This window comes from Chlorocebus sabaeus, chromosome 13, assembly GCF_047675955.1.
Source record: "Chlorocebus sabaeus isolate Y175 chromosome 13, mChlSab1.0.hap1, whole genome shotgun sequence".
NCBI classification, from domain to species: Eukaryota; Metazoa; Chordata; class Mammalia; order Primates; family Cercopithecidae; genus Chlorocebus; species Chlorocebus sabaeus.
Window position 1 is genome coordinate 566223 of NC_132916.1, and position 26988 is coordinate 593210.

General features: G+C 45.9%; 1 protein-coding gene across 6 annotated transcripts in view; it reads left to right on the forward strand.

Moving 5' to 3' along the window:
* Window positions 1–26988, forward strand: part of FAM120B (family with sequence similarity 120 member B) — a 92667-nt gene that overhangs the window by 34704 nt on the left and 30975 nt on the right. For all 6 annotated transcript variants that reach the window (XM_038001241.2, XM_038001245.2, XM_038001246.2 and 3 more), the window contains 2 exons: window positions 6727–6899; window positions 16739–16831. In XM_038001241.2, coding sequence (XP_037857169.1) covers window positions 6727–6899; window positions 16739–16831 — 266 coding nt within the window. The remainder of the gene's footprint in view (window positions 1–6726; window positions 6900–16738; window positions 16832–26988) is intronic.

Here is a 26988-nt window from a genome sequence, read left to right on the forward strand (position 1 = left end):
TGTGCGTGTGCGCGCACATGCACTTAAGGAAGCTGGGGTGTGTGTGTGTGCACATGGACTTAAGGAAGCTGGGGTGTGTGTGTGTGCGCGCACATGCACTTAAGGAAGCTGGGGTGTGTGTGTGTGCGCGCACATGCACTTAAGGAAGCTGGGGTGTGTGTGTGTGCGCGCACATGCACTTAAGGAAGCTGGGGTGTGTGTGTGTGCGCGCACATGCACTTAAGGAATCTGGGGTGTGTGTGTGTGTGCACATGGACTTAAGGAAGCTGGGGTGTGTGTGTGTGCGCGCACATGGACTTAAGGAAGCTGGGGTGTGTGTGTGTGCGCGCACATGCACTTAAGGAAGCTGGGGTGTGTGTGTGTGTACACATGCACTTAAGGAAGCTGGGGTGTGTGTGTGTGTGCGCACATGCACTTAAGGAAGCTGGGGTGTGTGTGTGTGTACACATGCACTTAAGGAAGCTGGGGTGTGTGTGTGTGCGCGCGCATGCACTTAAGGAAGCTGGGGTGTGTGTGTGTGTGCGCACATGCACTTAAGGAAGCTGGGGTGTGTGTGTGTGTGCACATGGACTTAAGGAAGCTGGGGTGTGTGTGTGCGTGTGTGCACATGCACTTAAGGAAGCTGGGGTGTGTGTGTGTGCGCGCACATGCACTTAAGGAAGCTGGGGTGTGTGTGTGTGCACATGGACTTGAAGCTGGGGTGTGTGTGTGCACGCACATGCACTTAAGGAAGCTGGGGGGTGTGTGTGTGTGCACATGCACTTAAGGAACCTGGGGTGTGTGTGTGTTCACATGGACTTAAGGAAGCTGGGGTGTGTGTGTGTGCGCGCGCATGCACTTAAGGAAGCTGGGGTGTGTGTGTGCGCGCGCACATGCACTTAAGGAAGCTGGGGTGTGTGTGTGTGTGCACATGCACTTAAGGAAGCTGGGGTGTGTGTGTGTGCGCGCACATGCACTTAGGGAAGCTGGGGTGTGTATGTGCGTGTGCGCACATGCACTTAAGGAAGCTGGGGTGTGTGTGTGTGTGCACATGCACTTAAGGAAGCTGGGGTGTGTGTGTGCGTGTGTGCACATGCACTTAAGGAAGCTGGGGTGTGTGTGTGCGCGCGCACATGCACTTAAGGAAGCTGGGGTGTGTGTGTGTGCACATGGACTTAAGGAAGCTGGGGTGTGTGTGTGTTCGCGCACATGCACTTAAGGAAGCTGGGGTGTGTATGTGTGTGTGCGCACATGCACTTAAGGAAGCTGGGGTGTGTGTGTGCGCGCACATGCACTTAAGGAAGCTGGGGGGTGTGTGTGTGTGCACATGCACTTAAGGAAGCTGGGATGTGTATGTGTGTGCACGTGCACTTAAAGCTGGGGTGTGTGTGTGTGTGCGCACATGCACTTAAGGAAGCTGGGGTGTGGGTATGTGTGTGTGTGCACATGCACTTAAGGAAGCTGCGGGGTGTGTGTGTGTGCACATGCACTTAAGGAAGCTGGGGTGTGTGTGTGTGTGCACATGGACTTAAGGAAGCTGGGGTGTGTGTGTGCGTGTGTGCACATGCACTTAAGGAAGCTGGGGTGTGTGTGTGTGCACATGGACTTGAAGCTGGGGTGTGTGTGTTTGCGCGCACATGCACTTAAGGAAGCTGGGGTGTGTGTGTGTGTGTGCACATGCACTTAAGGAAGCTGGGGTGTGTGTGTGTGCACATGGACTTAAGGAAGCTGGGGTGTGTGTGTGTGCGCGCGCATGCACTTAAGGAAGCTGGGGTGTGTGTGTGTGCGTGCACATGCACTTAAGGAAGCTGGGGTGTGTGTGTGTGTGCACATGGACTTAAGGAAGCTGGGGTGTGTGTGTGCGTGTGTGCACATGCAGTTAAGGAAGCTGGGGTGTGTGCGTGTGCGCGCACATGCACTTAAGGAAGCTGGGGTGTGTGTGTGTGCACATGGACTTAAGGAAGCTGGGGTGTGTGTGTGTGCGCGCACATGCACTTAAGGAAGCTGGGGTGTGTGTGTGTGCGCGCACATGCACTTAAGGAAGCTGGGGTGTGTGTGTGTGTGTGCACATGCACTTAAGGAATCGGGGTGTGTGTGTGTGTGCACATGGACTTAAGGAAGCTGGGGTGTGTGTGTGCGTGTGTGCACATGCACTTAAGGAAGCTGGGGTGTGTGTGTGCGCGTGCACATGCACTTAAGGAAGCTGGGGTGTGTGTGTGTGTGCACATGGACTTGAAGCTGGGGTGTGTGTGTGTGCGCGCACATGCACTTAAGGAAGCTGGGGTGTGTGTGTGTGTGCACATGCACTTAAGGAAGCTGGGGTGTGTGTGTGCGCGTGCACATGCACTTAAGGAAGCTGGGGTGTGTGTGTGTGTGCACAGGCACTTAAGGAAGCTGGGGTGTGTGTGTGTGTGTACACATGCACTTAAGGAAGCTGGGGTGTGTATGTGCGTGTGCGCACATGCACTTAAGGAAGCTGGGGTGTGTGTGTGCGTGTGTGCACATGCACTTAAGGAAGCTGGGGTGTGTGTGTGCGCGCGCACATGCACTTAAGGAAGCTGGGGTGTGTGTGTGTGCGTGCACATGCACTTAAGGAAGCTGGGGTGTGTGTGTGTGCGCGCACATGCACTTAAGGAAGCTGGGGTGTGTGTGTGTGTGTGTGCACATGCACTTGAAGCTGGGGTGTGTGTGTGTGTGCACATGCACTTAAGGAAGCTGGGGTGTGTGTGTGCGTGTGTGCACATGCACTTAAGGAAGCTGGGGTGTGTGTGTGTGCGCGCACATGCACTTAAGCTGGGGTGTGTGTGTGTGCACATGGACTTAAGGAAGCTGGGGTGTGTGTGTGTGCACGCACATGCACTTAAGGAAGCTGGGGGGTGTGTGTGTGTGCACATGGACTTAAGGAAGCTGGGGTGTGTGTGTGTTCGCGCACATGCACTTAAGGAAGCTGGGGTGTGTATGTGTGTGTGCGCACATGCACTTAAGGAAGCTGGGGTGTGTGTGTGCGCGCACATGCACTTAAGGAAGCTGGGGGGTGTGTGTGTGTGCACATGCACTTAAGGAAGCTGGGATGTGTATGTGTGTGCACATGCACTTAAAGCTGGGGTGTGTGTGTGTGTGCGCACATGCACTTAAGGAAGCTGGGGTGTGGGTATGTGTGTGTGTGCACATGCACTTAAGGAAGCTGCGGGGTGTGTGTGTGTGCACATGCACTTAAGGAAGCTGGGGTGTGTGTGTGTGTGCACATGGACTTAAGGAAGCTGGGGTGTGTGTGTGCGTGTGTGCACATGCACTTAAGGAAGCTGGGGTGTGTGTGTGCGCGCGCACATGCACTTAAGGAAGCTGGGGTGTGTGTGTGTGCGTGCACATGCACTTAAGGAAGCTGGGGTGTGTGTGTGTGCGCGCACAGGCACTTAAGGAAGCTGGGGTGTGTGTGTGTGTGCGCACATGCACTTGAAGCTGGGGTGTGTGTGTGTGTGCACATGCACTTAAGGAAGCTGGGGTGTGTGTGTGTGTGTGTGCACATGCACTTAAGGAAGCTGGGGTGTGTGTGTGTGCGCGCACATGCACTTAAGCTGGGGTGTGTGTGTGTGCACATGGACTTAAGGAAGCTGGGGTGTGTGTGTGTGCGCGCACATGCACTTAAGGAAGCTGGGGGGTGTGTGTGTGCACATGGACTTAAGGAAGCTGGGGTGTGTGTGTGTTCGCGCACATGCACTTAAGGAAGCTGGGGTGTGTATGTGTGTGTGCGCACATGCACTTAAGGAAGCTGGGGTGTGTGTGTGCGCGCACATGCACTTAAGGAAGCTGGGGGGTGTGTGTGTGTGCACATGCACTTAAGGAAGCTGGGATGCGTATGTGTGTGCACATGCACTTAAAGCTGGGGTGTGTGTGTGTGCGCACATGCACTTAAGGAAGCTGGGGTGTGGGTATGTGTGTGTGTGCACATGCACTTAAGGAAGCTGCGGGGTGTGTGTGTGTGCACATGCACTTAAGGAAGCTGGGGTGTGTGTGTGTGTGCACATGGACTTAAGGAAGCTGGGGTGTGTGTGTGCGTGTGTGCACATGCACTTAAGGAAGCTGGGGTGTGTGTGTGTGCGCGCACATGCACTTAAGGAAGCTGGGGTGTGTGTGTGTGTACACATGCACTTAAGGAAGCTGGGGTGTGTGTGTGTGTCCGCACATGCACTTAAGGAAGCTGGGGTGTGTGTGTGCGTGCACATGCACTTAAGGAAGCTGGGGTGTGTGTGTGCGTGCACATGCACTTAAGGAAGCTGGGGTGTGTGTGTGTGTGTGTGCATGCACTTAAGGAAGCTGGGGTGTGTGTGTGCGCGCGCGCATGCACTTAAGGAAGCTGGGGTGTGTGTGTGTGTGTGCACATGCACTTAAGGAAGCTGGGGTGTGGGTGTACCTGTGCCTGACCTTGGTGGGGGCTTTTCTTATGTGGCTGCCGGTGTCTGAAACCACCCTGACCATCGCAGATCAACATAAATTGGTTAAAATCTCAGGTTTTTCACCGACTTGTAAAACATAGTGTGAAGCTTTATCAAATGTGTTAACAAATTCACTTTAGAGTCACAAGGGTTAAATTTTGCATTTACTACTTTTTATAGCCACTTTCACTGTTGAATGCATCAGATGGAAGTGGTGTAATGATGTCCTTTTTGCAAGCGTGAAATTAGAATACTTACCCATATAAGTATAGAGTTTGATGGATTGAGATGTCAATGTTTTCTGTTTATATATGAATGAATTTTTTTGCTTATTATAAATAGGCTTTTGAAGTTGCTCATCTAAAGATTCACTTTGCGTGTGCGTAGTCAGGGTTTTTTGAGTATTTTTGTTTTTTTTAAATTTGAGTTCTGGGATATATGTGCAGAACTTGCAGGATTGTTACAGAGGTATACATGTGCCATAGTGGCTTGCTGCACCTATCAGCCCATTACCTAGGTTTTAAGCCCCACATGCGTTAGGTATTTGTCCTCATGCTCTCCCTCCCCTTGCCCCCGACCCCCCAACAGCACCCGATGTGTGTTGTTCCCCTCCCTGTGTCCGTGTGCTCTCATTGTTCTACTTCCACTTACGAGTGAGAACATGTGGTGTTTGGTTTTCTGTTCTTGTGTTAGTTAGCTGAGAATTAGGGTTTCCAGCTTCATCCATGTCCCTGCAAAGGACATGAACTCATTCTTTTTTATGGCTGCATAGTATTCTGTGGTGTATATGTGCCACATTTTGTTTATCCAGTCTATCATTGATGGGCATTTGTTTTGGTTCCAAGTCTTTGTTATTGTGAACAGTGCCTCAGTAAACATATATGTGCATGTGTCTTTATGGTAGAAAGATTTATACCTTTGGGTATATACCTAGTAATGGGATTGCTGGGTCAAACAGTGTTTCTGTGTCTAGACTCTTGAGGAATTGCTACACTGTCTTCCACAGTCCCGAGGCTGCACACGTTGCCTGAGTTGATTATTCTCCTGAAAGTATGTTTCTAAGAAGCAATTACTGACACTTGTGATTGTCTGGGACTCATCTCTGAAGTACTACTGCCATAGGGTTGTTTTGTGTTGGCCAATTATCTTTAGCGTTTTCTTTCTCTTTAGAGAAAAAAAGCTTATCAGGTGGAGGAATACTTCAGCCATTTTGGAGTTCAAGTGAGTTTTGTTGAGTTGTTTCACTTCTGATGGCGGGAAATATACCCCTGAGACTAATCACTGCCATCGTGGGAAACGTAAGAAAGAGAAGACTTTCCTTTTTTAGGTCATTTGACTCTGAAGCCATTTGGTTAGTAGGTTCTGTTTCCTTAGTAAACAAAAGGGACATTTAGATCCCAGCCAGCTTTGAGCTTTTGGCATATATTTTATTGTCAAGTGGCCCTCACAGAAAATCACAGCTGTGGATAGCAAGGGAGACCATCTCGCCAGTCACAGATGAACAAGTCTGACCTTATGAACGGCACCTTTCTGTTTGTCAGTGTGGAAGCAGAGCTGCACCTGCATCTGCAACTCTGCGTAAGTCGTCGTCATTTGTCGTGGCTTAAGTAAATGAGTAAAGGCTTTTTTCTTTTGATTTTAATAATTTAAATGTATATATAAAATATAGAAGTGAAACACTAAAAATTACATTTTAGGAATTTCTGTTTGTTTAATCGTTTTAGGAAAGTGCTTTCCAAAGCCTGGGGTTCACAGATTGCCTGCATCCCAGTCTTCTGGGTTGTGAAAGTGCAGACTTCCAGGCACCCACACCTGTCACATCAAATCAGAGTTTTTGCAGATAGATCCCAGGAAAAGGCATTTTTAAAAATAATCTCTACAGTTGATTCTTTTCCACATGAAGGGTTGAAAACCATTAATTGAGGAGAGTACGAGAGGAAAGTAAAGGGGTGGATGGATGGCGTTTCATCGAAGTGCCCCCAGAGCTGTGACACTGCAGGCGGCAGTGCCTTGTTGGATCCTGGAGACAGTGCATTTGAAAGATGCTCGGAAAGCATTCTTAACGGTTGGAAGTGCAGTATCCCTCACAGTTTAGTCATTTAAAAAAGAAGGAATGTTTTCATTGAAACGTACGTATGCCAGCCCTTTAGATTTGGGCGCTTAAAAGAACAGGAATCTGATCATGTTTACTTTCTAGTTCGTTTTACATCAGGGAGGGACGAGATTTGTTTCCTTTCACTGTATTTCTACAAGGAGCATATTATAACTCCATGCTGCAAAGAACAACAGTTAATGGACTTTTTTTCTTAACTAGGGGGAACGCCTAGTTTGAAAATATTATGGCTGAACCAAGAGCCAGAAATGCAGGTTCGGCGCTTGGACACACTCCTCGCTTGTTTCAACCTTTCCTCCTCAAGAGAAGAACTGCAGGCTGTCGAAAGCCCGTTTCAAGCTTTGTGCTGCCTCTTGATCTACCTCTTTGTGCAGGTAATGTCCAGCTGCCCGTTCTAGTCGCTGTAGCCTGCGCTTACTTTATGAGGGGGAGTGTGTGGGATATCGCCATGGCTGATGTCCCGGATTGTCTTTTTCCAATGTCTGTTCCATGGAACATTATTAGTCCTTTGAGGTGCTCTAAAACTAAAAAGAAGATTGTATGGCAAAATACGTACAAGAAACTCTGTCACTACCTCAGCTTTAGAGATTGTATTGGAGACTTAGGAAATCTTGCAGGTGATGGAAGCTGCTTTGGCCTTGACTAAACTTTCTCCAACTTTGTGGACCATAGTGTACCTCCTCTGTCCTCCTGGCATTGTTTGGGTGGTGGTTCTTGTTTCTGGGTTTTAGTGTAAAGGTGAGAAAGGACCAGCTAGAGACCTAGCTTCTCGTAGCTCTTTGCCTCTGGGCAGATTACTTCAGCTTTTTCCTCTGTCAGTTTCATTCCATTCTTCTAGCAAATGTTTACTGATTATGTGCCTTCATTTTCTAATCTGAAAATGAGACAATCATAGTAGCTGCTTCCTAGGGCTGTTGGGGCGATATCAGCTGGTGGTGTCATGACCTTCATCATTTATGTCCTCCCATCCAGCTGCGCTAGGCATTGTAGTGCTAGAACCTTTGTTTTAGGCACACTCAGCAAGGTGGACTGTTTCTTTTGCATTAGCTTTATACCTAGTTTATATGTGAAAATCATAAAGGTCAGTTAAAAGATTCACCTTGTTAATAGTTTTCTACATGCACAATCTTGCTTGGACACCTTTAGTAAGAGAAAGGCTGAGAACGCTCCCATCTCCCAGCCCCTCTTTCTCTGCATTGCTCCTCCCCACCTCCCTCCCTGGCTCTGTGATTTAAGATGATTTTTGTCCCACTGTTGACAAAGTGTCTACTTCTTCAGGCTGTTGAGACGTCTCATAAGCTTTCTTCACCCCTTCAAGCCATCGTCCCAGCTTCTCTGACCTCCCTATATGGTGGGTCTCCATTGGCATAGCCATTCGGTGTTCACTTACCTGGATTAGAAAATTATTTAATTCTTTTTTCAAACCCAAATTTACTTTACAAATTATTGATTATCTTTAAGAAATGTATTCTTATTGTGGAATTACATCTCAAGGGAATCTTGGACTGATTTTTTCTTTCTAAATGTCCTCTTGGCTCTGCCCATTCTATAGCTTGCTCTACATTTTGCATTTTGTAAGACGTGATATGGCTGAATAGTGCTTAGAGGTTTTATTGCTGCATTATTGGTTTCACATGCACATGCCATGTAAACCTTACTTTTTGCATTATCATTTTGAGTAGATTACTTCTTTATTTGCTCAAGACATAGCAGATTATAAATTAATATAGGATGGCAGGAACTATTTAAAATGTAAATGTAAAAAGAGAGGAGATGAATCCAAGATGGGCGATTAGAAAAGCCATGGTCCATGGCTCTCACAGGAACAAAAAGGGGCAAGTGAATTCAACACCTTCAACTGAAATGCTCAGATTTTCACATTGGGACTGACTAGGCAGACAACACAACCCACAGAGAACAAAGTAAACCAGAGGTGGAGGGCAGGGCCCCACCTGGGAACAGCATGGAGCCAAAGGAACCCACACCCCCAGCCAGGGGAAGCCATGAATGAGTGTGCGACCCTGCCTGGGAAACCATGCTTCTCCCATGGATCTTTGCAACCCATGTATCAGATCCCTTCATGAGCCCATGCCACCAGGGCCTTGGGTCCAATACACAGCTGTTTGGAGTCTCAGCAGAGCAGCCGCTCAGGCATACACAGAGACCCAAGAGTTTTACATACTCCGGCTCTGGGATCCCTGGCAAGACAAGAAATCTGTCCGTGCATGTCCCTAGGAAAGGGGCTGAATCCAGGGAGCCAAACGGCATCATTCTACAGGCTCCACTTCCATGGGCACCTCACAATTTAAGACCCACTGGCTTGGAATCCTAGCCAGCCACTGGCAGTGAATTGGAGTCTGCCTTAGATGGGTCCAAGTTCCCAGGAAGAGGGGAGGCCTCAGTTCAGTCAACTCACCTGCTCCAGCCTGCCAGCTTTGGAGAATACAAGCAGTCTGGACAAGGAAGGGACCCCCACCTCCAGTGCAGCACATCAGCTCTACCAAAAAGCAGCCAGATTCCTGATCCTGTTCTCCTGACTGGGTGAGTCCTCCCAATAGGGGTCTCCAGCCACCTCCTACAGGTGGGTGCGGGCCAGCAACAGTTCAGTAACGCTAGGACGGAGCTTCCAGAGGAAGGAGCTGGCTGCCATCTTTGCTGTTTCACAGTGTTCACTGGTTATACCTCCAGGTATGGGAGAAACTGAGGCAGCTGGCATCTGGAGTGGACATCCAGCAAACTGCAACAGCCCTACAGTAGAATGGCCTGTTAAAAGAAAAACAGAAAACAACAACATCAACAAAAAAGACCCCACAAAAACCTCATTCAAAGGTTAGGGATAGGGTTAGAGACCTCAAAGACAAAGGTAGATAAGCCTATAAAGATGAGAAAGAATCAATGCAAAGATGCTGAAAACTGAAAAAGCCAGTGTGCCTTTTCTCCTCCACGTGACTGCAAACACCTCTCCAGCAAGGACACAGAACTGGGCTGAGGCTAAAATGCCTGAATTGACAGAAGTAGGCTTCAGAAGGTGGCTAATAATGAACTTCGCCAAGCTAAAGGAGCAAGTTGTAATCCAATGCAAAGAAGCTAAGAAATGTGATAAAACTACAGGAGCTGATAGCCATAATAGCCGGTTTAGAGAGGAACATAACCAACTTGATGGAGCTGAAAAACACAGCACAAGAACTTCACAGTGCAGCCACAAGTATCAGTAGCAGAATAGACCAAGTGGAGGAAAGAATCTCAGAGGTTGAAGACTGTCTTCCTGAATTAAGATAGGCAGACAAGAATAGAGACAGAAGAATTAAAAGGAATAAACAAAACCTCCAAAAAATATGAGATTATGAAGAGACCAAACTTACGACTGACTGGGTACCTGAAAGAGATGGGGAGAATGGAACCAAGTTGGAAAGCATACTTTAGGATATCATTCAGGAGAACTTCCTCAACCTAGCGAGATAGGCCAACTTTCAAATTCAGAAAATACAAAGAACCCCAGTAAGATACCATATGAGAAGATCAACCCTAAGACACATAATCCTCAGATTCTCCAGGTCGAAATGAAAGAAAAAATGTTAAGGGCAGCCAGAGAGAAAGGCCAGGTCACCTACAAAGGGAAACCCATCAGACTAACAGTGGACCTCTCAGCAGAAACTCTACAAGCCAAAAGAGATTGAGGGCCAATACTCAACATTATTAAGAATTTCAAACCCAGAATTTTATATCCAACCAAACTAACTTCATAAGTGAAGGAGAAATAAGATCCTTTTCAGACAAGCAAATGCTTAGGGAATTTGCCACCAGCAGGCTTGCCTTGCAAGAGCTCTTGAAGGAAGCGTTCAATATGGAAAGGCAAAACCATTACCAGCCACTACAAAAACACACTGAAGTATGCAGACCAGTGATACTTTGAAGCAACCACATAAACAAGTCTGTAAAATAACCAACTAGCATCATGATGACAGGATCAAATTCACACATAACAATACTAACCCTAAACGTAAATGGGCTAAATGCCCCAGTTAAAAGGCACAGAATGGCAAGCTGGATAAAGAGCCAAGACCCATCCATATGCTGTCTTCAAGAGACCCATCTCATGTGCAAAGACACACATGGGCTCAAAATAAAGGGTTGGAAGAAAATTTACCAAGCAAATGGAAAACAGAAAAAAGTAGAGACTGCAATCCTAGTTTCTGACAAAACAGACTTTAAACCAACAAAGATAAAAAAAGACGAGAGTATTACATAATGCTAGAGGTTTCAATTTAACAGGAAGAGCTAACTGTCATATGTATATATGCACCCAGTACAGGAGCACTCAGATTCACAAAGCAAGTTCTTAGAGACCCACAGAGACTCCCACAGAATAATAGTGGGAGACTTTAACACCCCACTGACAAATATTAGACAGATCATCAAGACAGAAAATTAATGAAGACATTCAGGACCTGAACTCAACTCTGGATCACTTGGACCTGATAGATATCTATAGAACTCTCCACCCAAATTCAGCATAATATACATTCTTCTCATTGCTGCTCGGCACTTACTCTAAAATGGATCACATAATAGGAAGTAAAACACTTCTCAGCAAATGCAGAAGAGCTGAAATCATAACAGTCTCTTAGACCACAGAGCAGTCAAATTCGAACTCAAGATTAAGAAATTCACTCAAAACCACACAGCTACATGGAAATTGAACCACCTGCTCCTGAGTGACTCTTGGTTAAATAACAAAATTAATGAGAACAAAGAGACAACATACCAGAATCTCTGGGATGCAGCTAAAGCAATGTTAAGAGGGAAATTTATAGAACTAAATGCTAGAAAGATCTCAGGTTAACCACCTGACATCTCTGGTAAAAGAACTAGAGAACCAAGGGCAAAAGAAAACCCCAAAGCTAGCAGAACACAAGAAATAACCAAGATCAGAGCTGAATTGAAGGAGACAGAGACACAAAAAACCCTTTAAAAAAAAAATCATCAAATCCAGGAGCTGGTTTTTTGAAAAAAATTAATAGACCACTAGCTACACTAATAAAGAAGAGAGAAGAGTCAAATAAAAACAATCAGAAATGATAAGGGGATTATCACCACTCACCTCACAGAAATATAAGCAACCATCAGAGAATACTATGAACACCTCTATGCACATAAACTAGAAAATCTAGATGAAATTGATAAATTCTTATACACATATGTCTTCCCAGGACTGAACCAGGAAGAAACTGAATCCCTGAGTAGACCAATAATGAGTTCTGAAATTAAGGCAATAATAAATAGTTTACCAATCAAACAAACAAAATCCAGAACCAGACGGATTCACAGCTGAGTTCTACCAGAGGTACAAAGAAGAACTGGCACCATTTCTGCTGAAACTATTCCAAAATATTGAAAAGGAAGGACACCTTTCTAACTTGTTCTATGAGGCCAGCATCATCCTGATACCAAAACCTGGTAGACAGAACAAGAAGAGAAAACTTCAGGCCAATATCCTTGATGAACATTGATGCAAAAATCCTCACTAAAATACTGGCAAACCAAATCCAGCAGCAGATTAAAAAGCTTATCCACCATGATGTAGTTGACTTTATCCCTGGGAACCAACTTCAGCAAAGTCTCAGGATATAAAATTGCTAGTATTCCTATACACCAACAACAGGAGAGAGAATCACAAATAAACTCCCATTCACGATTGCTACAAAAAGAATAAAATACCTGGTAATACAGCTAACAAGGGAAGTGAAGGACCTCTTCAAGGAGAACTAAAAACTACTGCTCAAAGAAATCAGAGAGGACACCAACAAATGGAGAACCATTCCATGCTCATGGATAGGAAGAATCAATATTGTGAAATGGCCATATGGCCCAAAATAATTTATAGATTCAATGTTGTTCCCATTAAACTACCATTGACATTCCTCACAGAATTAGAAAAAAACTATTTTAAAATGCATACAGAACCCAAAAAGAGCCTGAATAGCCAAGACAATCCTAACCAAAAAGGGCAAAGCTGGAGGCATCACACTACCCGGCTTCAAACTATACTACAAGACTGCCATAACCAAAACAGCATGGTACTCATACAAGGACAGAAACAGAGACCAATGGGACAGAATAGAGAACTCAGAAATAAGATGACACATCTACAACCATCTGATCTTTCACCAACTTGACAAAAATAATCTATAGGGAAAGGACTCACTGTTTAATTAATGGTGCTGGGATAACTGACTGAGCCACATACAGAAAATTGAAACTGGATCCCTTCATTACACTATATACAAAAATTAACTCAAGATGGATTAAAGACTTAAATGTAAACCCAAAAGTATAAAAACCCTAGAAGAAAATCTAGGCAATGCCATTCAGAACATAGGCATGGGTAAAAACTTCATGATGAAAACACCAAAAGCAATTGCAGCAAAAGCAAAAACTGACAAATGGGATCTAATTAAAGAGCCTCTGCACAGCAAAATAAACTATCATCAGAGTAAACAACCTACAGAATGAGAGAAAATTTTTACTATCTATTCATCTGACAGAGGTCTAATATCCAGTCTACAAGGAACTTAAACAAATTTACAGGAAAAGAAGCAAACAGTCCCATTAAAAAGTAGACAAAAGACATGAACAGACACTTCTCAAAAGAGGACATATGGCTGGGCACGGTGGCTCACACCTGTAATCCCAGCACTTTGGGAGGCTGAGGCAGGCAGATCACGAGGTCAGGAGATTGAGACCATCCTGGCTAACACGGTGAAACCCCATCTCAAAAAAAGAAAAAAAAAATTAGCCAGGCATGGTGGTGGGCGCCTGTAATCCCAGCTACTCAGGAGGCTGAGGCAGAAGAAGTGGCGGGAACCTGGGAGGCGGAGCTTGCAGTGAGTGGAGATCATGACACTGCACTCCAGCGTGGGCAATAGAGCGAGACTCTATCTAAAAAAAATAAATAAATAAAAAAGGGATATATATGCAGCCAACAAACATATGAAGAAAAGTTCAACATCACTGATCATTAGAGAAATGCGAATCAAAACCACAATGAGGTACTGTCTCATGCCAATCAGAATGGCTGTTATTAAAAAGTCAAAAAACAAATGCTGGCAAGGTTGCAGAGAAACAGGAACACTTTTACACTGTTGGCGGGAGTGTAAATTAGTTCAACAATTGTGAAAGACAGTGTGGTGATTCCTCAAAGACCTAGAGGCAGAAATACTATTTGACCCAACAATCCCGTCATTGAATCTACCCAAAGGAATAGAAATCATTCTATTATAAAGATACCGGCATGCATGTGTTCACTGCAGCACTATTCACAATAGCAAAGAGTTGGAATCAACCTAAATGCGTATCAGTGATAGACTGAGTAAAGAAAATGTGGTACATATACATCATGGAATACTATGCAGCCATAAAAAGGAACTGGATCATGTCCTTTGCAGGGACATGGATGGAGTTGGAGGCCATTATCCTCAGCAAACGAACACAGGAACAGAAAACCAAACACCACATGCTCTCACTCATAAGGGGGAGCTGAATGTTGAGAACACAGGGTCACAAGGCAGGGAACGACACACACTGGGGACTGGGGGGGGGTGGGGGAGGGGGAAGGAGAGCATCAGGAAGAATCGCTAGTGGATGCCGGGCTTAATACCTAGGTGATGAAATGATCTGTGCAGCCACCCATCATGGCACATGTTTACCTGTGTAACAAGCCTGCACATCCTGCACATGTACCCCCAAACTTAAGCGTTGGAGGAAAAAAAAGTAAAAAGATACTTCTTTTGATATTATATATAACATGCATGCACTGTTGGTTAGTATTCCTGTTGTCTGATAGTCTGCAGGTGTCTGTGGTTAACATTGCGTCGCAGTGGGACTTGAGAAGTGGTGGTAGCCAGTAAGCTGACTTTTCTCACCCGTAAAAATACATGTGTTTTGTTGTTGGTAACCATGTGTGTACACAACAATGGGGAGGCCATCCATGGTGGGCACTCCAGGAGGGTCATGCTGCCTGCTCTTCCGCATTGACAATGCTGATCCTGTGTGTGGCCATGCAGCGCAGTTCTGCCTTCTCATTACTGCGCAGGTGGCTGTCAGTTATTTAAATTCACTTCAAGGAGAAAAAGCCCAGGACCCCAGAACAGCAACATCACATCCCTATTTGTATAAACCTGAAGCAAGACAAACATCGGGAGGAAAATTTCCACTTTACCTTTTTTCTATTAATGAAGACCTCTTAAATAAAATCTCTTTAGTGCAAGTTGGCATGAGCAGACTTGGTTACTTGTCTTTAAAGGAGATGTTTAAATTGGAACTTTTTAAAACTGGAAAACAACAGATTGACAAATCAATTTGGCATTCACTAGATGAAGGTGGTGCTATATTATTCACAGGGATAATAACTCAGAATGAATAAGGCTAAAAAGATACATTTATAAAAATATTACAGTTTTATATATTAAGCCTAAATTCGATGTTTTGATGTGTAATATGGGATAAAACCGCATACTGTTCAGTGCACGAAAATGACAGAGAAACTAAATACAGTTGTGTCTTGATATATGTGGGGGATTGGTCCCAAGACCCCCAAGGATGCCAAAATCCATGCATACTCAAGTCCTGCAGTCAGCCTGCGGAGCCCACGTATTTGAAAAGTTGGCCCTTTATATTCGGGTTTTACATCCCATGAACACTGTATTTTTCCATCTGCATTTGGTTGGAAAAAAATCCACATATAAGTGAACCCATGCAATTCAAACCTGTATTGTCAGGAGTCAACTGTACTCTCATTTGGTCTGAGCTCCCAGTTAACAACAGCCACAAATGATTTTATTAAAGACTCATCTGAGAATACCCTCTGGAAAGGTAAGTTTACATCATAGAAATGCACATATTTTCTATTCCTTTTATTCCAAGGTAACAGCCACTTGGAATAAAAGTGGAGTAGGATAGTGACATGGTGAGTAAAAGCATCGGCAGGTCCACACGGCAGTCAGCACCCCCACCCCGGGGGAAGCAAATGCCGTCATCCTCCCGGGGAGCACAGGAGTCTTTCTGATTTATGGTGGGGTCGTTCTTATTGCAAATAGGCATGTTAGCCATTTTTAATATCCAAGAGGAGTCAGTGAAGTTGTTACTGATGGGTTTGCTGTTGGCTTTCCTGTTTCTTTTTCCGCAAAAGCCTTTACTTGCCACAGAAGGTGCTCTTCTGTGAGAAGCAGCTCTTGTGGTCTTAGGACGGTGTGGAATCGTTCAGTCCGCGGGCATGTTCTGCCTTTTTCTGGGTGGCAGAACTCGGTGGCTGGGAGGGGAATGTCTCGACCCCCTCGCCGAGTGGGGCAGGGGACGGGATGTGGCAAAAGCACTGTCTGCTGTTGTTAGGGCCTGGACCGTTCAGATCTTCCTCGCTCTTCACGCCCTCTCCTCATCTCCGGCATCTACTCCACACCCAGGATACTCAGTATGCCCTTTGCTGTCTCTTGTTACTCTGTCCCTCTTTCCTCTTCTCACTTTGTTGTGTCTTTTGATTCCACAGAGTGTTAGTAGGGTCTCGTATTGTGGGTTCTGATTTACTCTCAACTAGGATTCGAGGACACAGGTTTCCTCTGGGTTGCTGAAAGTGTATGATGACCCCAGCTCAGCCCAGCTGTGGATACTCACGCTCTGAAAACCCCTAAACTGTTTGCTCTGTGCAGTTTGTGCCGAACATGATCACCTGTCTGGCCCTAAGACCTGGTCTTGGTTGGCACCTCATGGTTATTCCCAGATCTTCTGGAGAGTTCTACCTCATTAGAGTCTAACAGGACTAGAAATTTAGGCTCCCCTTCCAGTTGGGCTGTGAGTTGTGGGCACAACTGGGGACACCATAGAGAGAGCTTCACAGCCAGGAGCCAAGGATGGTGTGAAGAGGCTGTGCTCTTTCCACTGCACACTGTCCGCTGCCTGAGGTCTGATGCACCATGTGCGTGCCTGTGCATGCGCCCGTTTGTGCACCTGTGCGTGTACATGCGTGCCTGTGTGTGTGTGCATGCCTGTGCACCTCTGTGTGCTTATGTGCACATGTATGTGCCTGTGCGTGTGCCTGTACGTGCCTGTGTGTGCGTGTTTGCACCTATACACACACTCATAGTTAGTAACTGAGATCAATTTGTAAGAAATGTTTAATTTTTCCTGTAGCCTAACACTGGCCTTTCTCTGTCCTTTTCAGGTGGACACTCTTTGCCTGGAGGATTTGCATGCGTTTATTGCACAGGCCTTGTGCCTCCAAGGAAAATCCACCTCGCAGCTTGTAAACCTACAGGTACAGACATGACCAATTAGTTGTCACTGCCCGGAAGACAGCTGTGCAGTCCAGCCTTCTCTTCCCCGTTATAGTTGAAGTTTCACAGAAAAGATCGGGAAGGCATTTTAGTCAGGATCTTTTCGTGATGCAGTAGTTTGTCTCTTTAAGGGCTCTGGGATGAGCAGCCAGATGAGGTACTAACAGGCGCTGCCTCAATTCCAGTTTTGTGAAACTTGTCATTCTCAGTACTGCCTTGATAGTCTCGTGATTGAAGAAAGCACTTATTAAACATAATGTTTGGTTTCTCGAGACAGAGTCTCCCCTGTCTCCCAGGCTAGAGTGCAGTGGCGTGAACTCAGCTCACTGCAACCTCAGCCTCCTGAGTAGCTGGGATTACAGGCACACACCACCACACCCGGCTAATTTTTGTATTTTCAGTAGAGACGGGGTTTCACCATGTTGGCCAGACTGGTCTAGAACTCCTGACCTTCAGTGATGCACCTGCATCAGCCTCCCACAGTGCTGGGATTATAATTGTGAGCTACTGTGCCCAGCCAAAACATACTTTTTTTAAAATGTGTTTTTTTGGGGTTTGTTGTTGTCGTCGTTTTTGAGACAGAGTTGCCCAGGCTGGAGTGCAATGGTGCAGTCTCGGCTCACTGCAACCTCTGCCTCCCGGGTTCAAGCAATTCTCCTGCATCAGCCTCCCAAGTAGCTGAGATTACAGGCGCCTGCCACCACACCCAGCTAATTTTTGTATTTTTAGTAGAGATGGGGTTTCACCCTGTTGGCCAGGCTGGTCTGGAACTCCTGACTAAAAAATGTGTTTTGCTGGGATCTCCATTATGTGAGTTAAAGCATCCGTCTTTTAACTTCGTGGGTTTAATAGTCTGTAAATCTTCATCAACTCCATGTGCTGCGTGTGCGTTTTAAACTTTTGAACTTTAATAATTTAAGTTGTAAAAATCCCAGGAATAATTTGGAATATCACTTAAAATGAGTCAACTTGACCATTTCCTACAGATTTGCAGTGCCCTCTTAGCCCTGGGACCCCGCCTCCACACCTGCCTGGGAAGTTTGTTCCATGAACCGTCCCTCCAGCTCTCTGTCTTCTCTACCTCCTCTCTCTAACTTCATTATTTTCACTGGCTGTGGTCCCTTGCTGAAAAACTCAGGTGTCTCCCATTTGGGGGAAAAAAATTCTCCTACAGCAAGGTTTCTATTCCCTCTGTTTCCCTTCTCTGGCAGGCTCTGGGACGTGGCTGCGTGCTGGTGATTTGTGCTGCATTTCCTCTTGTTCAGTCACTGAGAGAGATGCCTGCCCCTTCCATTGCATGAAGTCGATGAAGCAAAGGCTGACAAACGCCACTTCCATATCCAGGGCCCTGAGTCTCCTCCACCTTCTCCGACCTCTCCTCCTTTGAGCCTGTGATGTCCCTTTCATTTATCTTTGTTCAGCAGCGCCTTTCACATTGTGGGTCTTGTTCTGAATCCACATGCCAAGTCACTACCCCAGAGAGTCCTGGCCAGGTTGATCTGGAGTGTGTTCTGAGAGGGACTCGTGGGCGAGAAGCCAGAGTGTCCCACTCAGGGTTTTCAGTTTCCCTCCTCTCCTAGACTAACACCCTTTGAGAAAAGGGGCAGTGTTGTTGCTCCTCTTTATTTTCGAGTACCCAGCATCCTGCCAACGTTGATTTAAGATTAAATTAATACCTGCAATGAGAAAAGGGGCAGTGTTCTTGCTCCTCTTTATTTTCGAGTACCCAGCATCCTGCCAATGTTGATTTAAGATTAAATTAATACCTGCAATTTAAAAGTATGCATGAGCGTTTGCTGAGACAGGCAGAGTCTGTCTGATTCAGCAAAGTGATTGTGCAAATACAAAGCAGGTGTCTAGATAAAGCCCCATCTTTACAGAACTCCCTCTGACACCTCTCTCTGGGGTTCCCTATAATTCTAGTCTCAAGAGCTGATGGGGGCACTTGGGACATGGATGCCCAGGGGCCCTTCTGAGGCTGGTGCTGTTGAAACACAGATGCTGGCATGCCTGTCCTTGCTTCCCACAATCATCCTCTTCAGATAACTGGTGGCCTTTTCATTTCTCACCTCTGTTACCTGGAAATGTTATGAGCTTGTAGATTGCAATGGTGAGACCTACAGTTGGTGAAGCTAAAAGCCCTTTCATACATATGCATATAGATGACCATGGAATGATTTTCTTATTCACTGGATTGGCTCTTGGGTTGAAAAGCAAAGCTAGGGCTCTGGAGTTTACAACATCAGAATGAAGGGAGGAGAGGATGGGGCAGAGTGCGGAAAAGGAGGGAGGAGAGGGTGTGGTGTGCCTGGGGCACGTACTCCTGAAACCCCCAGTTAGGCTGAGCCCTAGGCCATCTCCTCTCTCCTGCAGCTCCCTCCTGGCACTTTACCCTTGTGGAATTGAATATGTATTTGTGTGTGTGTGAAGCTGGTCAGACTTTGAGCCCACTTGGATTTTCTGAGACCAAAATGTCATAAACCAAGGCTAATGAGAGGTTTATGTTTGAACCTGGAGGACGAGGATTCATGCTGGCTGTGGGAATTTCTCAAGATGGTGGGCAGAAAAGAGTCTAGGTTCATCTGCTGCTTGGTCTGCAGGGTTCCTTCTTGCCTTACTAGGGCTGACATCTGTGGTCTATGGCATGCATTCTTGGCTGTTTGAAACAAAGTTGTGTCTTGGACTTCACCTTTGGTTTTGCCCCTTGTTCTCAAATAATGTCCACCTGAAGAAAGAGGTTGTAGGCAGTGCTTTTGATGATAGCAGATACTGAACCATGAAACCATGGAGGAGAGAATTACCAAGGAAAAAGGTCCAGATGTTTTCTGTTCATGAACTGGATATGTCCTTCTGAGGGAATTCAAATCAAAGAGTTGGCACAACTGGGCGGTGGCAGTGGCAGAGTGGCTTGAGCACAGGGCCTCTGACACCGCCCCCTGCAAGGCTGCCTGGAGCAGGGCTCTGTTGGAATCATGGAAGGAACACACACCCTTTTTGAGCCTATCAGAATTGCAAAGCCTGGCCAGTTGGTGCAAGTCTTTATCCGCCTGCCATCACCATTGGGTGGGGTGGTCTGTGACAAGACTCAGCAGGTGTTGGTAAAAGGACCCTTGACCAGAAACACAAAGGGGACAGAGCAGGAGCTCCTCATGATCATAACAGCAGTGAGCTGCTGCTTGTTCTCGGTGGGAAAATGCTTGGAGCCTAAGTCTTGTATGGAAAAATAGATAAATAAGCAAAGTGTAGACTCAGTGGCATTCTATCATTCAGTGGCATGTTGCACATCCAGACTCTGCGGCTGTTGGGAGGTGGCACTAACTCGCTGTTCTTGGGAGTTAGAGTCTGCTGCCTGAAAGATGAAAGGGGAGCAGAGACCTCCCCAGTTATCCATGTGAGATGAGAGCTTGGTGTGTGGGGAGCTGAGAGCTGGGAATCATGGGTGGTGAAAGCTGTTAGGTTCTGGCCAGTTGCCTTGGCAGAGCCTCGCTGGCTCCTCGGAAAGAGTAGGAATCTCTCCATTGCATCGGGGAACGGGGGATGGCCGGGAAGGGGAATGGCAAGTGGGGAGGGGCAGGCAGCTGAGTCTACTTGGCTGGACCTGTACTCTGAGGGGCAGGTGCCAGGGGCATGAGGGAGAGTGGCATGTGGGCGCACCTGAATGGGGTGCCCCTGGTGGCCCACACCTGTCAGGGGCCAGTGTCACCCACAGGAGGGGAAGCGTCACTTGGGAGGTGGGGGGTGGAGTTGAGAGAGCTCAGGGCCCACATGGTCTCTGGTGTGGGCTGAGTGGGAGTTGAGCAGAGCCAGCCACAAGGCTTAGAAGGTGAGAGACTAGGTGAATGCAGCTGTTGAGAAGAACACGTGACAGTTTCCAACAAATGAGTGCTTTGTCGGCATGAGTACGCAAAATGAGCAGTGTTGTGGGCCTTGATCTTCCCTTAGTCCTGTTGAATATGGCCTCAGGTCAGGACACACATACCGCCCTGCCCAGCCTTGGATAAGCTCACGTTATTTTTTAGATTTTTTTTCTCCTTGTTGCCATATTCATATTCAGGACTTTGATGAGAGAAGAATGAGGCAGAACATGCTCATTGCAGCTGAGCCCACACTGCTTTGATCCTTTTCTTCTCACCAGAAACAGTTCATTAACCTAGAATAAGTCACTTTTAAGCTTGTTTTAAATTGTGACAATTCTGATTTAAACAAATTTTTATTTTTAGGTTATAGAGAAGCTATAAAACTCACCAGTAGAAGTCGAAAATAAAATAATTCTATGCAATTGAATCTCCAAATGATATTTTTATTTTGCTACAAATTAATGAAACTTTAAATGATAATGATACTCTCAGTTTATCAAAAGCTTCAACCAGGGATTACCAGACTGTCGTCCATAGGCCACATTCTGCCACCAGCATGTAGTGAGTCCTGTGAGCTAAGAATGGTGTTTGTTTCTAAATGGTTAGGAAAAAATCAAAAGAATCATATTCCATGATGTGAAAATTACATGAAACGCACATTTCCGTGTCCAAAATGGTTGTCTTGGCACATAGCCATGCTCAGTCATTTACAGCTACCTTTGCCCTGCAACAGCAGAGTTGAACGGCTGCGAGGGACATCATATGGCCCCCAAAGCCAAAAGTGTTTCCATCTGGCTCTTTCCAGAAGAGCGTGCTGACCCTTGGCTGGAGCCAGCAGGTCCGTCCGCGGGGAGACGCGGGACGGGGAGCCCCATGCTTTTGTGTCTGTGCCCCTCCTGCAGCCAGGTCTGCACGCACACGCAGTGACAGTAATAACCCCATGCGTGAATGTGGCAGGTTTTAAAGACATTAGAGGGCTTCGGTAGTTAGTTTTCATGTCATTCCTTTGAGGTAATTAAGTCCTATCTTATTCTTAGAAGAATTAAGATACAAAGAATTTTGTGTCTTGGCCTTGGTCCTTATAAAGGAGCTGAAGTGAGGATGTAAATTCGCTGACTCTTGGTTCCACCTCCACCTCATTCTCCTACACAAAGACCCTCACCGTGATAAAACCTGGATTTGGGAGTCTTAGGGGTCGGGGGGTGGCTGACTCACATGGATCTCCTCACACCTGTTAGGATGCCTTACAAGCATCAAGTGCTTTTTTAAGATTAAGTAATGCTTTCAGTTGGCACATAATAATTGTGCATACTTATGGGGTACAGTGCAGTGTTTCAATATGCGTATATGTTGTGTGATTTAATTGTGAAGTGTCATGTTGCCTGTTGGTTCAGAGCACAGTGGTACCTTAGAGACAATCTAGTCAAGCACTTTTGTCTTACAGACCAGGGTTTTAGGCTGAGATTAGGGGAACGGTTTGCTCCAGGTCAAGGTAGTAGCGCATGTCCGAGCTGATCAAAAGGCCAGGGTTCCGAGTTCTACCAGGCACTGCCTTTACTTCCTGTCTTCTCACTAGACAGTGAGATATCTCTAAAGTGATAAGCAGGTATGCCTTGTGTCAAAAGCAGATTGAGAAACCTTCTCATAAAAGATCTTTACTCAGTGCTGCTCTTGGTGAATTCTCACTTTACGAATCAAATGTTTTCCTGTAGGCAGAATCAAAATGCTTTGGAGACATAATGAGATCAAGCTGCTAAAATGGCGCTTTACTGATTAAATCCCTAAGACAACCATGAAAATACAGGATTGTGTAATATGTTTTCAAGGAGATATTTATTAAACTGCTTTTACTTCCCTACACAAGTCCACAGAAGAAATACAATTTTTAAAGAAGGAAAATTGCTTTACTATTAGGCACTCAATAAAAATTTGGTGAATGAATGAATAGTAGATGCGCTAGTCAGTTTGGGCTGCCATAACAAAACACCACAGACTGGGTGGCCTAAAATCACAAACATTCCCTTCTCACTGTTTTGGAAACTTGATGTCCAAGATCGACGTGCCAGCAGCTCTGCTGTCTGGGGGTGCTCCCTCCTGGCTTTCCGACAGCCGGTTTCTCACTGTGTCCTCACAGGGCGGAGAGCAGACAGCAGTCTCCTGAGGGCACTCACCCTCTTCCATAGGACCCCCCTCCCCGGCCATGACCCGGTCAGCTCTCATAGGCCCCACCTCCAGATACCATCCCATTGGGGATTTAGCCTTCAGCATAATGGTGAGATCACTTGGACTCGGGAAGGGGAACACACACGGGGCCTAGTGTGGGAGGGGGGGAGGGGAAGGGATGGCATTGGGAGTTATACCTGATGTAAATGACGAGTTGATGGGTGCAGCACACCAACATAGCACATGTATACATATGTAACAAACCTGCACGTTGTGCACATGTACCCTAGAACTTAAAGTATAAAAAAAAAAAGAATTGCTTAACATAAAAAAAAAGAAGAAATTTTGGAAGGACATATTTGCCCATAGCAGTAAAAATAGGAATCTTGAAAGTTTTACTGGACTTTTCAAAGTGAAATGTAAACACAGAAGATGATTGATGAGTCCCTCAACAGCTTAAATGAGATAAGATGGAAGTGAACAAAGCAAAATAAATTAGTATTCGTATTTTTTTCTCACTTTTATTCTCTCTTGTTCACGTGGACTTTCCAGTATTTATCCAGAATTTTCACAGGCAAGAAAGAAGAGAGGTTTGTGGCTGCATTTGAACCTAGGAATTGACTTTGAGATGCCTGGAACCAGCTGTGCAGCGTGTCTGCCTCCTGGACTTGGCAGCAGGGCCTCACTTTCACTGGCTTTGCCCGTCGTCCTCATAATTGTAGTAGGTGTCTCCTGCTGCAGAGCCTGGTCCGTGTCTGAGAAAATGTGATCTCTGTGAGGAATTCCCAGTCCAGTTTGGAGAGCGTGAAGAGGTCAGCTGGCAAGGTCTCTCGTGATAAAGGATCCAGGCGTTACTGCCAGCAGTGCTGGAGCGGGCCGTGGGGCTGAACCCACCACTGGATGTAGCCTGTGGCACTCCTCGAGTGACCTTTGCCTCAGCAAACTTAGGGTAGTTTTTGTGTTTCCTGCTCCCCTACCTGATTCCTAGATAGGAGATTCTCTTGTCCTGGAGAATCTTAAGCGAAGTATGTCTGTGTTCCTGGAATCAGGAGAGCTCGGTTACTTGGGGGTGGAAACTGAGTCTTCTAATTTCCATGGAACCTCTGCACCTCGTAGGTGCTCAGTAATGGTCAGTTTGCTGAATGTATCCGTAAATCTTATACTTAGAGTTTATGCTTTAATGCTGGTAGATGTGTTTTGTCTGCATGAATAAGAATCTTTCACATGTAACTTACTTTTCTACAGCGGAAACAAATCTCAGGATGTAATTTCAATTTTACCAAAGTGTACCTTTTTTGAATATAGCAATGTAATTTCTCTTTTAAACCCGTTCTGTGAGTTGGCAGAAATTTATCACAGAGGCATTGCAGAGGTGAGACTGGGAGACTCTCAGCTGCCCTTGAGCTGTCCTGACCCTGCTCTCTGCACCTCACAGACTTCCCCAGTGGGCGGCCCTCAGGCCGTGTGTCCTCCTGCTGCCAGATGCACTAGGCTGGTGGCACCTTAGGGGGCCCTTGCTGCCCAGACACTCCATGCAGACCTTTCTTTTCTGAGACGCAGCTACTTCCCCGAGCTCTATGTGGAGGGCAGGGAAAGTGATGGTCTGCTCTAAGATGCCCCAGCCACCTGAGGGTCCATCACCCTCCCTCTTGGGGGGCAAGGCAGAGGATCCCGTTTCTGTAGGGCTCCCAGTTTCTCTGTGCCCCTGGCTTCCTCTCCTCCTTTCCTGGTTCCAGGAGCGCTGTCCAGTCCTGCTCTGGCAGATCTGAGTTCTTTGAAGTTCTTCTGGGGGTTAAATCTAAACTCAGAAGCCAGAACTTGGTAATACTACCCTTTCCAGTTAGCTGTCTGATCCTGTACCTGTCATTGTGGGATGTCCTAAATGACTAAAGAGGGTGGGGCAAGGCAGTAAAGGAGAAGAACAGAGGAACTGCAGTCAGCAGTTCAGATAGTACCTCACTGCATTTCTCAGGAAGATTCACCTTCTGACACCTTTAAGGACTTGTTTTCCTTAACATTCTGTTAAACTGGGTTTCTTCCTGCAGCTTTACATTTATAAATACAGCTATTCATATTCATCATCATGCTGAGGTCTCAGGATGGTTGTGCATCTCTCACAGATGGAGATGCTGCAGTAGAGTTTGTAGCACTTAGCCCTGTGTGCAGGCGAGTGTGAACACTGAGCCACCACATCAAGCAAGAAATAGTGTATATGTATCTCAGTACAGGTGGATGGATAGACAGACGTTATTTAGACAAAGTCACATAAACTATACAATTCACCCATTTAAGGTGTACAATTTAATGGCTTTTAGTGTATTCACAGAGTTGTTGTTCAGCCACAATCAATTTTAGAACCTTTTTGTCACCTCAGAAAGAAACCTCTACCTCTTATGCAGTCTCCCTCCCCCCAGCCCCAGCCCCACACTCCTCAGCCCCTGTTTACCACGCATCCATTTTCCGCCTCTGTACGTTTCTTTGTCCTGGACGTTTCATAAACATGGCATCGCACAGTTTGTGGCCTTTCGTGTCTGGCGTCATTCGCTGAGCACTGCGTTTCCCAGGTTCTCAATGGCCGAGGGTTATGTGGATGGACGATGTTTTGTTTGTCCATCATCAACTGAGAGACAGTTGGTAGTTTCACTTTTTGGCCCCGTGAATAATGCTGCTGTGAACATTTCTTTACAAGTGTTTGTGTGGACTTGCTTAGCAATTTCCTTAAATATGTGGAATGACATCCCCTCAGATGTTAGTAACTAAAGCTTTTCTGGTTTTTTTATATGTACCTTTTGCCATGCCATGATAAGAAGCTATCATTGAATTCAAGAGTTTCAAGAATTGTGTGTAAAAAGCATTTGGAATAAAAACCTCCACCCTAAGATGCAAAAGGGAAAAAAGGAAATTCTCCAGAAAGATTAATTGAAGAAGAAAAAAGCAAAAAGCACCTTACAATCAGCACTTGTCAAATGAGGCCTGGTGGTCAGAGCCCCCTCTGTGTTCCTAGCTTGTGAGTCTTCAGGAGTCAGGCCTTGAAGAGTGTCCGCCATTCCTTCCCGGACAGGAAGGGAGAGATGATTGGCTGGGAGGCTGCAGCTGCAGCTCGCGAGAGCAGTGCGTGGCACCAGCTGACACCTTCAGGCTTGGAGCAGAGAAGAGATGGAAACCAAGTAACTGAGGCGGGTCAGGACCTTCACGCATAGCTTTCAAGAAATTCATCTTTTCTTAATGTTTTCCTTGTGTTAAGTGAGTCAGGAAATTGAAAAACAGAGAAAATAAGCGTGAAAGTAGGTAGTTGACTCTCAGATTTATTCAGTTATTTTTAAGGAGTTTGTCCTACTGATATGAGTAAAATAAATTTTTTATTAGGAATTATGAGAGCTTATTTTCTATCGAGACATAGAGTGTCGTGTTTCAACCATTTGATAAGAGCGTGGTTCATGCAGTCTGAGTAACTTGTTTACTCTCAGTTTTAATTAAACTTTTTTTAAGAATGATTTTTTATACTTGATTTAGTCTTAAAAGCTAAGAAAGCCTCAATTCAGGTACTGCTTATATACGTTATTTTAATTATATTATTATTAAAAGAGTGATTAAATATTAAGAGTCACTGAGATTAGTATTTCAGAGACATCTAGTGAAAGCGGTTTGACGAAAGTAAAATACTCCAAGATGATGGTAGTATCTACAGGGGCGGGGGGAGGGGGACTTAATTCAGTTTTGCCTGGCTCTGCTTCCGGTCTCTTCCGGCTCTGTGATTCTTTGAATGTGAGCGCCTTCTTAGAAGAGAAGATAGTCTAATTTTATGAACTGACAGTTGTAACTCAGAGCCGTGCTGTTTCCTTAGGTGAATACTGTGTGGGCTTTAGACAGCTGTCGGATGCAACAGGGGAATCTCAGATGAATGCAGTTGTGAACTGCGGTGCTGCTGGGTTGGTGGGTTCTGCCCTCATGGAGCATCTCTAACAACATGGGAGGTTTGGGCTCCTCCTGCCCCTGCTCAGGGAGGCTGAGGAGTAGCTGGACATGAGTAGAAGCTGGACGGGCTCTCGCTGTGCGTCGTGCCACCAGAATGCCGGACCGTCGAGGTTTCGGGAAAAGACATCGTTATGAGTTATTCT